Raw genomic sequence first — 18,890 nt, 5'->3', positions numbered from 1 at the left:
TCAAATCTTGCATTAATGTTCTTCTTGGCAAGAAAGTACCTCTTTTCTTTCTCTTCATTGTTTTCATTTTCTAAATTTACTGTTTTAGGCCCAAATTGTGGTGGGCATTGGGCCAACACATCCTTAGCGAACATCCATTATCACTCATTAGTTCTCCATTTTGTCAGCCGGTTTAAGGTATTGGTCGGTAGTTTTTGCCAAAAATTAAGGTTGTCCAAACAATCTTATTAGCGTACTTAAACTTTTTATAAATCTGTGAGCAGTGATGAACAATTCCATTTTACTGTGGATTGTGTAATGTCGTTGGTTAGGCCTTAGAATTTAGATACATATAAATTGGTCCGTAACTATGGAAATATTTCTAGCTGTCTTTCAGTACACATAATGTCAGTCTAACTTTCTTAAATTGTGTTTGGATAGAAAGAAATTCTAGAAGATATGTAATCAATAATAAGGGATAATTAAAGTGAGTTGTAAGAGTTAAATATGAGGAGTTGCGAATAGTAACTTTTTAAAATTAAGCATAATTGAGAATAATTTAAATTTTATCTGAAAACAGGTCATTTAAAATATTCTTATTATAATATAAAATTTATCTAGTTAAAATTCTAAACTAATATTATTCATTATTATCTAAATACATGTAATTTATAAATTTAGAAATACTCTATTCAAAACACAGGGTTAGGTAGTAACACAAGGCTCACTTTCTAATATCTTCGGTTCTTCAATTCACCTACTTTTTTTTTCTTGCTTTCATCAATTTAGCTAGTGAAAAAGACGATTTACTTCCATGAGGACTTTCATAAATTTTGCTTGCTATTTTTTAAACTCTTATAATTACAAATATTCACGTGCTGCCATCTTCTTTCTTACCCCAAATCCTTGTAGGATGCCTTATTATGCTTAAATATAGTAGTTCCTACAAATATAGCCTTTTTTTTTTTTTTTTTTTTGCCTTAGTCTTTGTAAAAAAATTATTTTTTCAATTTATAAAATTACAAAAATCCATATGGTTTTAATTCTTGGTAAGGGATTGAAACCATATTGTTTTGTTAAATATAAGAACTACAATATGAATAAATTTTTGTACAGACTGAAACAGTGAAACTAACTTTTTTCAGGGATATTCAAACATTATTATTATTATTATTATACAGGAATTGGCGTGCTTATCATTCTACATTAGTTCGTTTTCGAAAGAAAATGCATATATTATGATGCTTAGCTTTGCTTGATTATATGATGGGTTATTTTCAATTGTTCAGAGTTAATAATTTGAAAAGAGATGCTACTCCCAGAGTCGTTTTACATCAATTCTAACAATTTCAGAAAGAAAAAGAGGAGAGAGTAGTGTATTATAAGATAAATAACACGAGGGAGAGATACAGAAAAAATAAGTAAGTTATCAAATGTTGTGAAAATTTGTTGCAAATGTAGCATAACTCATTTGAAAAAGTGATAAATGCATAACTGTATTACTTAGTTCCTTCTTGTTAGATTCATTGAATAAATTATATTGACATTTTAAGAATTACCAAAATCAATATGTAAGATAAGATGGAAAGACCCCTTTTTATATCCTGCTCAGCAAACGGGAAAGAATGAACGCATGATATTGACTATGGCTTGTCTTTTTTTTCCTTCGGTCAAAGAAGACATGGGTTGAACATTAGTGTAGATAAGAGATTGGCGTAGGGTATCTTACCATGACATTCAGCCTTTTGCCTTAAAAGTTATGCTTGGATAATGGCACGTATGCTTGAAGAGGTTAAAAACCAAATTATCTTTAGGTAGTTAAAAAATCTAATCTATCATCATTTATTTTATTTTGATAGTTTTTTTCCCTGCCAAGATTAGACATAGCCTAAATATCACATTGGTGTCTATGTTATCGGCATGGACGTACAAAAACCTACTTACAACCCTGGCCATTCATTATATTTGTTATATCTATGCTGATTTTCGACCCCCTTCCCCCCGGATCATCTTAAGTAGAAGAATGACTAGATCATACTAGATGTGAAAATTATGAATATATAAATAAATAACTGAAAAATCTAAAAATTGTTTAGTTACTTAAAAGTTATTACTATTGAGTAAAATAAAAGTGACTATCAATCCTCTTATCTTGACTACTTTATTTTACTCCTTTAGAAAATTATTCCTCACATTATTATTTATAAATTATGCACAAATTGCTGATGTGATCTACATTAAGTTCCAATTATCCGCTTCAGACATGTCTGCATTTGATTATTTTGAAGAGAAATATATACCTTCAGAAGTCATTTTAAGGTTGTTTTTTTTCATAAACTATTTTGAATATAAAGTTTTAGACTCGTAATTAGTTTATTTTCAAATCTTCGTTTGACAGATTTGTGAAAGAAATCTAAAAATGAACTTTCAAAGAAAAACCTATAACAAACGCTTAGTATTTTTTTCCCTATTTATTTTCAAACTTAGATAAGGTCATATCAACCATTTATAAATGTGGAAATACTTTGTGCAGTGTCATTTGTGTGCTTGTTTTATTTGTTTGGGCCAAATCCTAAAGTAATTGTCTAGACTGCAAAAATAGTTGTTCAATGACCGGGCAACTATTTACTATTTTAGACTACTAATAATCTTGTCAATTCAAAATGGCATTTTGAAATGAACAGGTGACAAACGCAACTGATCATGTGAGAATGGGAAACGACGCACTCCAAACTGCAAAGAGTTTGCAAAAGAAGTCAAGGAAATGCATGATAATTTCCATTATATTGCTCCTGGTCATTGCCATCATTATCGTACTTGCTGTTTTGAAACCATGGAATAAGTGACCAGAAGAGGAAAGTGATTGGCATATATGAAAGATATCTAGATATGACACATTTGTTTTGTTTTATTTTTCAAGTGCACGAAAACTTTCAGTTGTTACAGTTACGACTTTGATTCTAGTACTTATCCTTTGTCAAACTAGCTTTCAGTGAATATTTGCAGGCTAATGCACACAAAATGTCCACTAATTCTTTGCTCTCTGAATCATGGAAAGGAAAGATGCACTTTTTCAATCGATGGCTATCATATACCTGCAAGCTTATATCATCCATTACATTTTTCGGGAATAAAGCTACTCACATTTCCCAACAAATCACTCTGATTAGCTACCTATCAGATTCACTTAAATCTACCTATATTTAACTGCCAATCTTAGGAGGATTGTAGCTGGAATCATCGTTAACTACAGGTATTTAGTTGTTTATGTATGTTATTGGCTAAAAGGTTTGCTAGTTGCTCGATTGAAGTAATTGAGGTGATGTGTGTGGTAGTGCACATGAGTTGTATTATTCTTTCTTTGTTAGCAAATGATTGATATGAATTCTGGAGAATTAAAACATGGGTAATCTATTGAAAAGTTGGGTATGCAAACATAAGCTCAGACCAACTTAAGAACTTCCCACGGACACCTATATTTAAGTAGATTAAGATCATGATGGACTTTAAATTAAATCAATAGTGGATACATCCTTACCTGCTCATTTTAGAGCCAAGCTCAATTTAAAAGGCCTTATCCCATAGTTACTTACCAAACTTTGACGAGTTATCGAAACTTGACAGGAAAATATATGTTCTTATGACTCAAAGCTGAGAATTGTTCAATGTCTTAAAATTGAACTAATTTTTTCTAACTGTTAGTTATTTTTCTTTTATGTAATGTACTTGCTCATCCAGAGATCATCATTCCCCCAAAATAGTCAGTCAATTTCTGCCACTGCTTACACTATCATCATTTAAGATCTCATTTGTCCTCATTAATTCTTAGAATGATTTGCAATTTTGACAGCCTTACCACCAATTATTTTTATCTCCATAGCTGCAATAGCATGAGATGATTTGATAGGGAAATGATCCCTATCAGAGAAATGGGAGATTGAAAGCTGAGATAAGCAGAAGCTTTAAGCTTACAGAAAGCTAAAACCAATTATGTCTCCCCATGCAAACCCCCTTCCCCTTTTACGGTAGTTCCCCTTTCCTCTGTCCTCTAACCAATTCCACTTGCATCACACCCTTCCTATGTAGCTTACATATTGCACACTAGCCTTAGCTGACTTAGTTTTGATCTTAATCAACTGTGGGTCAGCATTCTTATCATGATTGTGATCTTCCGTTAGTGGAAAGCATTCTATTTAACATTATAATATAGCTAAGCTGCCACAAAAAGTTTCCACACCTGAGCATCTAGAACTCAAAGAAAACAAAGCCATCCATGAAAGTACTCAAGGAATGAAGAATCATAGGAAGGGAGTTTCACCAATTACACGGATCTTGCTTATCCTTAGAATGACTTGAAAAGCCATTTAGATATTGCATGTTCCTAGCTCAGATGGTTAGAGAATTGAACCTCATCATCCACAGGACTTGACAGGCAATGGACTATCCATAAGTTTGATATTTTCATAGCTAAAGACAATAACTAAAAGCATATACAAGAAAGTTAGTCAATTCCAAGCTGCCCATCACCCATCATTCACCCAAGGGCCTCAATTTCAACTGTCTATTCTTACCATTTGAATGCCTCCAGCTATATAGCAATTAAATTTGAAAATTTTTCTCATTACATTTCACACATCAAATATGATTTCTTAAATAAATAGCAGAAACTAAAGTTTTTCCAATTAAGCATATCATCTAGGAGCAAGTATATTTCAAGTTTCAGAATTTTTTATCTTTCCTTGATAATAAGCTGAGACATGGAAGCAGAAAATGATGTCTCGTATGGTGACTTGAACAACTTCTATAATTCAATTCAATCTGGATCAAGGGAATCCAAGTTTTTTTTTTTTTTTTTAATTTCGTATTTCTTGGCATTTTGAGGTTATTATGACCTCTTCCTAGATTGGTTCATTTGGATTTTTCACAGTACACAGTTCATTTACTACCATGGCATTAAGAAGACATCCAGCATATGAAGCTACATGAATATAACTACTTCATGACAGCAGTGTGAGTATCATCAAACTATCAATACCATAAAAGCCATGTCAAGCAGAGATTCCTTTTTTATTGTCAAGGGACAGGAAGACAGCTATGTCAAACATCAACCAATCAATATCCAATATTTGAATTTACTTCCATCCGAAACCTATTGTAAAGGCATAAACATCCAGAATTTCTTGTAAAAATAAACAAGGGACAATCCAAACTCAATGTTCAGCATCTAAAGAAGATCCAATACCTGCAATCCAGCATGGCCAGGGAAATCCAACATAGCAAGAACAAACTCAGATATCAAACAGCATGTTTGGGTTTATGATTGCACAGCTAAAACTCCCGTTTGCAAAAGAGAAATGTGATTTAGCAAAATAACTAAAAAAAAAATTGTTTGCTTCTTGCTAAGATCAAGTTTCCTACCAAACAAACATTCAGCCTAAAGTGGAAATAAAATAAAATAAAATAAAAACCCTCTTCGCGTTGAGTTGAAATTTTCATTCTACGATGTCCTACAAACTTGCATTTATATTCAAACAAAACTTCACAAAGTTAGTTGCTCTTACAAATTATTTTTATCATCAGTGGATAAAAGAGTTGATTGAGTGTAAAGTTAATTCAAATTCAAACATGTATGCAAGTTCATTCAAATGAAAATGGTTGAAGTGCGATAAACCCGAAGACGAAAAATAAAAGCAAAAGGCATATAAATATATATAAGAGTCAATTGGCGAGTTCCCAGAAAAAGGAAATGAATCAGATCTAGTTCGATTTCTGGATTAGAAAAAAAAAAAAAAGGAAAGAAAATAAATATTACTACTAACTTGATAAACTTTGAATTTGATGTTTGGTTAGAAGCAGGAAGAAGGAGAACATCTCTGACGGCGAATCACCTGCCCGAGAGAGAGAGAGAGCGATAGTGGATCTTGTCCTCACATGGAAACAGAAAGAGACAGTGCCCTATTTTATTTTAAGAAATGGTGTAAACGAACTCTTTAATACATTTTTAATGATTAATTAAAAATATATAAAAACCATATTAATTTTATTTTTAATTTAATATTTTAAATAAATTTTAACTAATAATTAATATTATATTAAAAATAATTTTAATAAAATCAAATGTTTACAGTGTTTCTAAAGTTATTTAATAAAAATTAGAAATAGTATTTTTTTATTAAATTTTATAATATTTAATATTATTAATGTATTAAATATATAAGATTTTTAATGATAATTTATATCTAAAAATTTTATTTATTATGTTAAATCATATTTTAATAAATAAAATATTTTAAATTATAACAATAAAAATATTAAATTTATCATTTATAAAAACATTATTCCATATTTATTTGATTTTTAAAAATTTTTAATATTTAATATTTTAAATGACAGTAAAAAATTATTTTATTAAATTACAAATTGAAATAATTTTTTTTATATTTTTAATGTTTACAAAATAAATATCATAACCATTTAAAAGATTAAATCAATATTAAGTAAAATATTTTAAAGGATTTAAAAATTTAATTTATATGTATATATGTTATAAATTTGTCAGGTAACTATTATTTCGAGCATTTTTAAATTTATTTTATACACTTTTCTAAAGTCACATTTTAAGAATATTGGATTGTACGAGGCATGTCCCTTTTGATACCAATTGTCTCGCTTCAGCACTTTAATTAGAGAAGTTGAAAAAAAATGTTGTTAATCTAAGAATAGTTAATGAAACAGGGTGTGCTGTCAACCAAGGCAAAAAGACAATAGTTTCAATATGAGACATTTTCACACTTTATAGTATGTAGATAAAGATGAATATGCATCTTAATTTTTAAATATAGAAATACCAAAGTAAAAATATATAATAAAAATAATATAAAAATAAAAATATGTTTTCCATGTTAGTCTTGTACTAATATTATTACCGCTGTCACGATACAATAATGCAAAAATGCTATTGTTGTATTGTTTTTATTACATCATAATTTTGTTATTTGTTTGATAAAATAAAATATATTTTTCAATATATTCTAATTTTTATATAAATATCATTATTAATTTTAAAGATAATTTTAAGTATTTTCAATTCATAATTTTTTAAAAATAACAATATTTCTTACATTTATTTCTTGATCTAACAAATAATTTTTAATAGAAATATTAATTTTATTTATTTGAAATAAGTATTTAGAACTAATGTTTAGAAAATTAAGATTAAAATAATATAAAAAGGATACTTAATTTTTTTTTTACAGTATTTCTTTCTCGATCTCTTTTATTTTTAATGTTTTTTAGCATGACATTGACAAGGAATTATTGTATGGTCTAAGACTATATGGTCTAATCACTTATATTTAAATGTGTAAAAAAATTTAAAAACATTTAGGTGTCAGTTTATTATTGATGGGATTATAGTAGTCTCAAACTAAGCAATTTCTTTTTCATTGACAATTATAATTGCGTCTCACTACAATAGAAAAATCAAATATAACTTCAAAATATTAAAATAATGATATTGATTCATTTTCTTAAAAATATTACAACAACAGTTAAGCTTTGTTCTACAAGGTAAAATTGATTATTAAGTCACACGATATTGTTAAGTTTAATCTAAATTAAATTTTTAAAATTTTAATATTATTTATTATAATGTGTAAAGAATATTTACAAATTTCACTGTTAACTCAACTCTCAAGATAAAATCTTAAACTTAAGAGGAGTTAATAAAGATCAGCATAAAAAAAATAAGTCCATAAAGATAGAGAAAGAGTTATTCTTTGTTAAATGAATTTTAAGAACCGATCCAATTAAACCATCTTTATTAGTGTCCCTTTTAGACCTTTATGTTATATGTTTCAAATTTTTTTGGTCAGAATTATATATATGTTCGTAACCTAAGATTGACACAACTGAATCTGTCTCCAATTCCCATTTCCATGGACTCTTCCAATACGGAATGTTACAACCTAAGGCCCAAGCAGATTTTAGACACAAGATAAGAACCCAAATGCCAAATGGAGAAGAAAGACACAAGGTGACGAGCACTAAGCATGATGCACACTAGACAACTATGGAGAATATCACACCAAGCAACATTTCAAGATGGAAAATATTACACAACGGCTTTAATAGTTGCTACCTCTTTTTTATGGTCACTACAAATACCTATGAATAAGGCAAACTTTCAGTTTATGTCCCACAACGTCACTCTCATAACATCAAAAAGCTAGCTAGCACACAAAATATTCTTGTTCAAAGAGTGAAACACCAAACTTTCTCTAACACTTCATTTCCTAGTACTTGAGAATCTTGAAGTCCAATACTTCTCTATTTCCTCTGCTGTTCTTCCAGGAATTCTTCCAGCAATTAAAGACCACCTAAAAAATAACATTGATTTATAAGTTTGATCTACAAATGTTTATGAAAAGATTAGGGAGTTTTAAGTATTGAAAAGGAAATTTCCTTACCTCTCTCCAACCAGTTTATACATCCTCATGATAAGAGTTTCTTCATCTTCAGAAAATTCAACTTTGGAAGCTTTACCGTGTTGCTCTTCAGAAAATAAAATAAAATCACCCATCACTGAATCTTAATGTTGTGTGTCATATTCGATTTCAAGATCATGAAGAAAAGTAGCTAACTTCCAATTTGTTATTAATTAAGCATAATGTATCAGGTCAATTCTTATAGACTCACGTTATTATTTGATACGTGTAAAAACATTTTTGACAATAAGTATATTTTCATTACAATTTCCACAACCATACACATGTCAAATAATCGGTAAATAATAATTTAGTGTTTACCAAAAACGGTAGAGTCAGTGTGCTTAAATACCCATGTCCCTTTGTTACATTTTCTTAATCATAGACCGTGCGTGCAACTATAGAACCAAGAAAAATGGCCAGAATAATAAGATTCAGAAACTACATATTCAAATGTACTGTTCCATCAGAAAAGAGTGACTTAGAACTTAGAACAGATAGAACTGCAAAGATTAGTGGGTGTGTACTTGCATGCATACAATAAGAGAGCATGATTCAACCACAGCAAGAATCAATCTAAAAACAGTAAATGTATATCCTCCTATTAATTCTTCCATTACTTCATAAACATCATATTAAATAAAACACTAAATACATTTAATTTAATATCTAAAAAGCATACAAACATTCAAAGTTTTTTTTCTCTCTATATAGTAAGAGTATTAATAAGAATATTATAAAAGATATATAATTATTCAACTAAAAAACTACATGCATTATAAAAAGAATAGACACAAAAGGGATACCGGTTGAATATGAAGAAACTGCGTGATCCATGTCGGCCATATTGGAACGAGTAGTTTAATGAAAAGAGATGTGTGGTTTGAGTGTGGTGTATTGAAGACTCGGAGAATGAAGTGGGTTTCAAGATGAGGTTATTGGGTTGTATTAATAGAAGCAATTGTTGTTCAGAGATGGAAACAGAAGAGAATGGTAGTTGAGTTCAGGTTGACCCTTTATCTTTCTTTGGTAGTTGGACAATTCATTGTTAGTCGAAAGCAACTTCTACTTTTGTACACGAGCAACCGTGTCACTGTAAAATGCTCTCAGCTTCTCACATAGACATCATTTATCACATAAAAAAATGTGTCTAGATTTTTCAAAAACAAAAAACTACAACTTTTAAATGTTTAAGATTAGTTCGATATCAACGAAAATTGAAAAAGAAACTAATCAGAATTTAAATAAAGTTATTTACATTTTAAAAAAATTGAGATAAACTTAATTAAAAATTTCAATTGTTAAATTTTCATCTTAAAGTTATAATTAAGATTATAATATTTTATAATTAATCAATTACGCAAATTTTCAGCTGAATAGAGCAGCAGTACTGCAAAAGATCTGTTTTGTTCATTTTGAAGCTCATGAGTCATGAACAGATCCAAATATAAGCAAAAATCCATGAAAAAAATGATAAAATAATTCATTCACCATATTGAATTATATTCCCTAACGGTAACATGACTACCAGTCAAAATTGAAGTGAGTTATTATATAATATAATTGATATTTGGACTTTGCCCTAAAAAGAGAGATATTCTTCAACGGAGACGAAGATATTTTTACTTTATAACGTGAAAAAGAAAAAGTGTTTTTACATTTAGCATTGGCATTGACAAAAGACAGAAGGCAACATTGGAGCATGCATGCTTGGAAAAAGACTTGACATTCCTTTCTTCAATGCCTGTTCTCATTTTCTCAATTTCATTTACTTCGCATATATATCTCTCCAAAGCTGCACTCAGTCTAATTTGTTCCCTGCATTTCCTGATTAATAGTTTTGTAAACCTGTTTTAACTTGATCAACTATTATGTCCTTAGTTTTAAGGATTTAAGTTAATGTTATGCATATATTCAACCCCAATTAACATAAAACAATATACCTTAATATAGGATTTCTTCTCTGTTTACGTTAACTAAACTCAAGGAATAGCAACATCAGTTAACACATCCAAATGCAGTTTGACAGTTGAGGATACACGTGTACGTGTTGAGAAACATGACACGTGAGAGAGAGTTGAGATAAAATGAGAAACAATGGATGTTATGAGTAAAGGTGTATGATAATAGCTAATCTCAAACTAATCACACGTGCAGATATCTAATCAATTCCTAAGTAATTAATCTCTATCTAACCACTTTAGCAATTCTCAACTTATTATGAACAACTCAACAACCCGTGTAATGATAAAAAGGATTGAATACCTAGTTTGAATAAATCATTTGGAAGAAATTATGGTAAAGTACGAGAATATTGCATCTTCATAGTCTTGATTAATAAAAACTAATATTTAGCTATATTTTAAAATTAAAAACTTAATAAAAAATTAGTTTTATATCATTTTGTGATTAATCAATCAAGATGATAAATACACAGTGGTTCTGAACTATACAGTAAGTTTTTTTGAACAGGTTATTAGAAAAATTAGACCCATCCATTAGTAACTAATTAATGAATTATTATATTTCTATTTTCTCGCCCCTTGGCTAGACAAATGTTTAATTGGACCGAATTCTCTTGAATTTCACACATTTTCAGTGCACTTACAAGAAAGAAAATTTTATCCTACAAAGTACAAATACAATGACACTATTCTTATAAAATCTCCGATTCTGTGACCCTCCGATTTTATTTAGTAAAATGAGTTAAAAATTGTGAGCATTTAACTTTTAATTATAAAATTAACTGTAAACTTGTAATTAAAAGTTTATAGCTATATAAATAATTTATATTTATAAATTATTTGACAAATTAATTGTACAACTGACTAATTTATGTTAAAAAATTAAAAATATGTAATATTATATAAATATAATATTAAAATTAGATATCACTTATTTTACTTATTTACTATTAAATAATTAATTATATAACAATAAAATTTTTCTTTATATATATTTTGAATATAAAATATTCTGTTATATTTTTTTAATATAAAACATATTTAGATAAAAAATAAGAGTGAAAGTGAAAAGAGAAAAAAAAATGAAATTAATGTATATATAGAGTTTTAATTATATAAAAATTGTCTTAAAAAAATAAATGATAAAAATGTAATAAAAATAATGATAAATTATTTTTGAAAATTAAACACTAATTAAATAAATTTAAAAAATTACAAGTTGCTTTAATTTTAATTTACAAGCTACCCTTACTAAATATATACTAAAATATCTGACTCTTGTTTTTGTTCATATACTGACAGCAACTTAAACGACTACAGCTAAAACAAATCAAGCCCGTATAAGAATTAATGACTTGGGTTGAAGGAAAACCCATATTCATAAAGCTGCCATTAAAATTACAAATTTTGCTATTTCACGTTAATACATCGTATTGAAGATATAGGTAGCAATAATAGGCAGAGAGTCATTTACGGTTGTAATGGGAGTTTTTTGTCCAACGGGTTTAATTTGGACCAGTATTAAATTGCTTTATATATTATTACCATTGCTGTTGTTTTGCGTTTATTATGAAAATAATTTTAGTGAAGATAATAATTATTTCATATATTATTTATCTAATATTTTCTATGGGAATTGATAATACATTTTATTTGTTTTTTGAAAATTTTAAAGTAAATGCTTAAAATTTTGTGTAACAAATTACAGCGACAAAAGAGTAATTATGATATTTTCTGAAACAAATTACAACTCCAAATAAAAGAAACATAAATACAAAAAATTACTAGCACGTCAATATTTTTTTAGTACTTTTATATACAGTATCAATTATAATCTCTTGAGTACAATAATTATAAAAATATATTAATATGCTTCATTTTTTTAAAGAAGTTGTCAAAATACAAAGGCTTTATATATATATATATATATATTTAATTACTGAAATATAATTTTTTTAATAAAATTATAAAAATATGACTTTGTTTTTAAAAATTATAAACGGCAACTTTTAACTTTTTCTTTTAAAAATCGCTGATGGCTTTTATTACTTTTAATATATTTTATTATTATTTAGAAAATCGTTATTAACATTTTTTTAATTTTTTTTATTATTTTAATTTTTTTTTAAAAATCATCATTGACAATTTTTAAAATTTTTAATACTTTTATTTTTTTATTTCGGAGTTTTGTATTTGCACTAAAAAGTTTCATTAAAAAAATTTTAAATTTTATATTTTCATAATTTTTCAAAAAATATCATAATATACATAACATAATTCACAAATAAATACATTAAAAATAAAAAATTAATGTCTTTTTAATATTAAAAAATCAAAAAAGTTACAACTTTCTAAGTGACAGTTATTATCATGAAAACTTTATGAAAAAAATTAAAATAATTACAATAACTTTATTTTAAAATATTGAAGAAAGATTTAAGTATAAAATCATAAATACAGTTAATATTATTTTTCAATCAGAATTAATATTTTATTTCGGTAATTATTACTGATTTTCATCTTTTAAAAAAATAAATTTTTAGTTAGCCGAAGTATCGATTTTCATTGCATCAACTTTACAGGTGTCCCATTTTAAGCGGGAAAAATAATTTTCCCACGCGGTGAAAATAGCAGTATTAGTGGTAGACGATGCTTACGATTGCATGATTTCTTTCTAGTAAATCTCATTTTAAAATTAGTTTAATGTTCAACCAATAAAAGACAAAAATATATATTCGTATCAATTTCGTACCAAATAGTACTCTTAGTTGTAGCATAGATATTGAGTTTTTAGCTATGCAACTAAACCTCTCGTATAATAAAAGAGCACAGAAAGAAGAAAATTGACCCGCAATAGGATTGTTCCATCTTCTACAACTACAATCCATATATAAGCAAGAGTCGATCCGCAATACGAAATTGAGATAGGGCTTTGATTCCTCGTATCTTTTTGTGTCGTACGAGGTAGGTGCAAACTTCCACTGGATTTTGATGATGACATCTAAGTGTTTGATGAAATGCCCATCTATTTTTTTTTTCTGATTGCAGATTGAATGGAGATGCTTAGAAAGATGGCGTACAGTACCAAAGTGGACCTGAGGAAACTCCGGCCCATGATTCTGAAGAGAATCGAGAAACGGGCACAGGCTTACCCGGTTCGGGCCATGGTTCCGGTTGCTAAGGAGGTCCTTCTTGCCAGGAATGTTCTCATCAATGGCGTTTCCACCCTCCTTAACTACGTTCCTCTCATGGCTTGCAAGTGAGTATTTTATTTTTATTTTTCTTTTTTTGGGTTGTACATGTATTTCTGATTTCTATAAGTGAGGCATATTTTTTTCCCTTTTAGTCATTGTGCTGGTAAAATGTTTTCAATTTTATCCTATATCTCTAATAAATTTCAATTTGTTTTTCCCTGTAATATGAACTTTAGTGTCACAAAATGAGACCAAAACATAGAACATAAGAGAGTTTTTTTTTTATTTGTATCCTTTCATGATGTTGAGAAACATGATGTGGTCTTGTTCTAGAGAGAAAAAAACAAGTTTGATCAAACAATGACTCATCGTGATTGGTTGTAGGATCTACTAATTAAATTTAATTAAAAAAATGTCTTTCTTTCTCCAACGTGGTTGTATCTTCTTACTCAAATAACAGCAGAGGAGCCAAATCCTTGGTTCTTACATGTGATGGTTATTTTTTAATTTTATCCTTATATTGGAGCTTAACTCCGTGCCAATCTTATGGAGTTATAATGGCAACAAACGGGGTGAAGGAATTTCAAAACAATTGTATGTATAGGGATTAAATTATTATTATTTTTTTGTGTGTAAAGGTGATACCGAAAATGAATGCTAAGCACAGGACCATAAATTTCATGGTTAAAGAACTGAACATTGATAACATTAGCTTGTTAGAACGTATGTGAGTGAACACTTGTACTTCTTTATGGTGCTTATAAATGATAAACGTTATCATTAATGATGAGTTGGTCATTTCTACTTAAGTATTTTTCACAAGTTTTTCTCCTGGACTTTGATCTTTAAGAGTTATTGCCATTTAATCACAGTCAGTCATTAATTAATCAAAGGAACAAAGTTTGCATCAGTGCAGTTGTATTTTACTTGGACTTGTTTTCCTAATGTTGTGAGCTCAAGTTTTTGAAAGCACTAGTCTTATCATCATATATTATGCATTTGCAGATTCTGTCCAGAGATATATATTGGTGAGCAGGGGCATTTAATTCAGACTTGCTGGGGTTACAAGCATCGTGCCAAGAACCGGGTTCATGAGTGGGTCAAAGGTGGTTTAAATGACATTCTTGTTCCTGTTGAAACTTTTCACCTGAACAACATGTTCCAAACTGTTATCACACACAACCAAAGGTTTGACTTTGATCGAATCCCTGCTGTTGTTGAGCTATGCTGGCAAGCAGGGGCTGATCCCCATGATGAAAACCTTAATTCAACTAGTTCGAACTTGGAGGCTGCCAATGGAAATGTCCCCGAAACCAAGTCTTTGTCACCTAATGATCTTACCTCTATAGCGAATAAAACAGTCACTGCTTGGGAGACTCTTAGGTCTGGGGTGGAGAAGTTGTTGCTGGTTTATCCAGTAAAAGTTTGTAAATATTGTTCTGAGGTTCATGTTGGGCCATCTGGCAATAAAGCTAGGCTTTGTGGGGTGTTCAAGTACGAGAGCTGGAAAGGAACTCACTTTTGGATGAAAGCAAATGTAGATAATTTAGTGCCCCCAAAGATTGTATGGAGTCAAAGGCCTCAAGATCCTCCTATACTTGTGAATGAAGGGAAAGCATTCTACGGGCGAATTCCGGCTGTATTGGATCTGTGCACAAAAGCTGGTGTTGCTGTGCCTGCAAAGTATAATTGTATGATGAAAGTAAAAGGTTTGTCTGGTCCTGCCAATCATAGATTTGGCAGAAGCATTATAGAATCAGACTTGTCAAAGCAACCGTGAGTTGACTTGCAGATCTAATTGAAATCAGGCACCCAATCAGGGACAGTTTGGGGGAAAAAATTGAGATGTCATTACTCTCAATTGCAATTTCCTGCATCAGTTTAAGGTTGGCTGCCATATCTGATTATGGATCCATGTGCCTGTTCTGTTGCGTACAGCAAGAAATTTGGTTCCCATATCTCATATCTGCCAAAATATTTCTGCTGAGGAAATCAAAACCTCTACATATATGTGGCTGGGTTTAATGGACCTGCTCCTCAGGTTGGAAGAAGGTAATTAGATATTCTACTTCTCAATCGGAGATCCTATTATTTTTCCGTTTTGATTAATTTTGTTCCTTGAGGAATCATGAATCCATAATTGCTGGAAATATTAACACGGGAGATACTGCATTCTTGGTGGTAAATGTAATTGTTCATTTATGTCAAAAATATCTCATGAATGGAAGGATTGCTTTCTTAACAAATTCTTGGTTAGCGTATCCAGATTTTTGTGTTATTTTTACCCATGGTTTAATTCACTATTCAGTTTTTTAACCAGTTGCTATTTTTTATTGGTTTAGTGTACACCAATAGGAGTTGCAACTCTGAAAAATAGCTGGTAATAAGTTTAATGAATTCAAAACATAAGAAAAATAGAAAAGAAAATTTAGTTTATTCCATCTCCCTCACCGCTGAGCGATTAATGGATGCTATTTTGGGAATGTAGGAGGAATTATTTGAATGGACTAATGTTATAGTGTATTTTTTTAAAATATTTTATAAAGAAATATTAAATGAAAATAAGTGTATTTAATATCTTAAAAATATAAATATTTAATACTTTTTTTATCTACAAAATAGTAGAACTAGTAAGAGAATGCTCTAAGAAGATTTAGAATTATTTTAATGAAAATTTAAAATTAACTCAAGATGAGGTGTACGGGTTACTGGAATTTTAAACTAAAATAATGTGAACATTGCATATCGTTATTAAGTTTTATATCTCAGCTATATCCTGAGTGAATGTTAAATTTTTATTAATTTACCTTCATATTTATTTTTCTTGATTCTTTATTTTTGCCTTGATTTTGATTTTGTTGTCAAACATAAATCTGAGTAGAAGAGAAACCTATAAGTTGTTAAAAATGATAACTAGTCTTTAGGAGAGAACCTGAGATTGGCCACTTGTTTTCTCTTTACACTCTCAATCTACCCATTATATTTGTAATTCATCTGTATAGAAGAAAAATTAAAGAAACACTGAACGGCTGTATTTACTTTGATTACGGAAAAGACGTACTTGGAACTTTTTTTAATATATTTCCCGAATCACCTGCATCAGCATAGAATATAGCTGTAAGGTTTATTACGTCATTCCCACATTTTGTACTCAATTGAACTGAAGGGATTCCCACGAAATTACGGGATTTGCCTTAACTATTAAGAAGAGAAAAAAATGAATATTACAGTTCAAGCTCGCTGCTATTCCGATTTCAGATGTTGTTTGTCACTGATGACTCATCATCTATTTGATTAATTCTAATAGTAATATTTGAATTCTGAGCTTAACAAATTCTATTGAATGAACATCTAATGAGGAATGAACAAGAAACTGATAGAATTCTTGTGTTTTTTTCTTTCGAGATTATTGGTTCTAAATGAGCTATTGATTGCTGTTAACAAACTATGTGCATCAGAATATCATTTTATTACAACGGGCAAAAGTACGTAGACAGCAGATTTTGCGAAGGAGGTATTACCGGTGCATTTAGATATATAATTTAATCAAACTTTTTTTCAATGTGAAAATCACATAAACTTTCTATATATTTTTTCTAAATGTCCATCGTATGCTTAAACAATATTCTTAAGCATACGCAATGTTTTTTCACAATAAGTCTGATAAAACATGTAATGCATAGACAAACCTCATTATTATAAATTAAAGCTCATTCGTACCCATTTCGACTGACTGTCCCTTTAAACACATAGAGACAGTCTCCGTTTTCAACTCCATGCCATCGAAGGCTACAGCTATCACGCATGATCCTCTGCCTGTGTATAAACACATAGTTGTCAAGTGGCAATATTTTTCTGCTTAATAGTAACTGCTTCAAGTCATTGACAGTGCTTGCATCTCTCATCTCCAATGGAATGGTGGCTGCATTAAGCAAACTAGATGAAGTTTGCACCACCAAGCTTAACTTTCTTGTAGGAGGTTCTTCTCTTGATCGATTCATGTTCTTGAGGAACACAACAATTTCAGAAGATTCACGTATTCCATATTCATTTAAGTTTCTAAAGTCTTCATCCAATTCTGTCCCTGAAAAGAAAAGTGACATTCTTTTGATGGGTGTGCTATCAATGATGTGAATTTTTTCCTTTAAGCTACGAACAGTATCTGTTCTATCCACCTCTATGTTAATCTTTCTAGCTGAAAATTTTACTGTGATTTGCATTTTGTTAGGATGTGTCTCCATTGTTTTGAAGGAAAGATCAACTTTTGTACCTTCAGTCACTATTGGGTAATCTTCCATGTCCAATCCATCCAATAGTTCCCACCCAGAAACGGTTAGGACTTGTGAAGCCACTGGAACCCCATGGATTTGTTCTATTTTCCTCTTGATTTCAACAACTGTTTCTTGGATACCTACTTCAATGAAAAATTGGTTTGTTCTTGTGACAATAGCAACTCTCATAGTGGAACTAATTTGGAGAGGAAAATGAAAAACGAACAAAAAATTTGAGCAGTTTTAATTCAACTTCCAGGAAGAGTACGTCCAATGTGTCAGTAACAAATTATGAAGAGACTTTAAATTTTTGTTAGTTAGCCTCATGAAATTATGAATGCAAATGGATGTAAATTGTTGAAATCATGTTAAAGATATGAGCATTTTACATGTTTACGGAATGTGGGGCTCAATATCATGCATAATATATCTCTATGTATGTGTGTGTGGCTATATACATGCCTTCTCAGGGATGTCTTTAAAACTGCATTTCCGAAATTGATTAGTAACTGGGTAGTTTTAATCTACAATAGAAACACCAGAATAAAACAAAGAAAGCTAGAATTGTGTTTTATCACAAGTTAGCAATTTTAGAATCGTTTTACTGAGATAAATATATGGTTGAAGGTACATAGAGATTTTTGCACAATACAGTATATTAATCAATAATCATTCTGCAATAATTTAGGTGATGGTTTCGTAGCATATTAACAATTTAGAACTTCCTAGCCAAGAGCCAATCCCAAAGAGTACTAGACATCCTTTGCTGACCTACACCTACACGGTCCAATTAAAGTCATAATTGCCTTCATGCCATTATCTTTCCTCTTTCAATAAATAATTTTGGCATAGGCCCTATTTCTCTTTCCCGATCAACAACTTGGGCCACATTTTACTTGCATGAAATGCAAAATGAGACCAAAAAAAAAAAACCGGCAAAAGAAAATAAAGCGTAAAAGCTCACACAAGAGGAAATAATGGAGTTCTTACATCCTT

At 29.7% G+C, this 18,890-nt stretch overlaps 2 protein-coding genes across 3 annotated transcripts; one reads left to right on the top strand and one right to left on the bottom strand.

Moving 5' to 3' along the window:
* Positions 1–13,189: 13,189 nt before the first annotated feature.
* Positions 13,190–15,862, top strand: LOC113856050 (APO protein 4, mitochondrial). Of its 2 annotated transcripts, none has more exons than XM_027487672.1 (3): positions 13,190–13,393; positions 13,478–13,688; positions 14,629–15,862. In XM_027487672.1, exons 2-3 carry the CDS (start codon positions 13,483–13,485, stop codon positions 15,401–15,403), a joined length of 981 nt encoding a protein of 326 aa, XP_027343473.1. In that variant the 5' UTR covers positions 13,190–13,393; positions 13,478–13,482; the 3' UTR covers positions 15,404–15,862. The 2 variants fall into 2 exon arrangements, with proteins under 2 accessions (XP_027343473.1, XP_027343472.1); XM_027487671.1 differs by having other exon boundaries at positions 13,230–13,397; positions 14,629–15,743.
* Positions 15,863–17,333: 1,471 nt separating this feature from the next.
* LOC113855912 lies at positions 17,334–18,083 on the bottom strand. The gene has a single exon (XM_027487543.1). The coding sequence runs from the start codon at positions 18,081–18,083 to the stop codon at positions 17,334–17,336; it is 750 nt and encodes a 249-aa protein (XP_027343344.1).
* Positions 18,084–18,890: the final 807 nt, after the last annotated feature.

This window comes from Abrus precatorius, unplaced genomic scaffold, assembly GCF_003935025.1.
Source record: "Abrus precatorius isolate BTA unplaced genomic scaffold, Abrus_2018 Scaffold11, whole genome shotgun sequence".
Taxonomy (NCBI): Eukaryota; Viridiplantae; Streptophyta; class Magnoliopsida; order Fabales; family Fabaceae; genus Abrus; species Abrus precatorius.
The sequence above is the reverse complement of the archived record's forward strand: the minus strand, read 5'-3'. Positions and strand labels throughout refer to the sequence as shown.

What these genes read in the sequence shown, in the direction of transcription:
- LOC113856050 (XM_027487672.1), top strand. Translation starts at nt 13,483, where the DNA reads ATGGAGATGCTTAGAAAGATGGCGTACAGTACCAAAGTGGACCTGAGG. An exon ending in GTTCCTCTCATGGCTTGCAA is followed by an intron (nt 13,689 to 14,628) that starts GTGAGTATTTTA and finishes ATGCATTTGCAG; the next exon opens with ATTCTGTCCAGAGATATATA.
- LOC113855912 (XM_027487543.1), bottom strand. Translation starts at nt 18,083, where the DNA reads ATGAGAGTTGCTATTGTCACAAGAACAAACCAATTTTTCATTGAAGTA.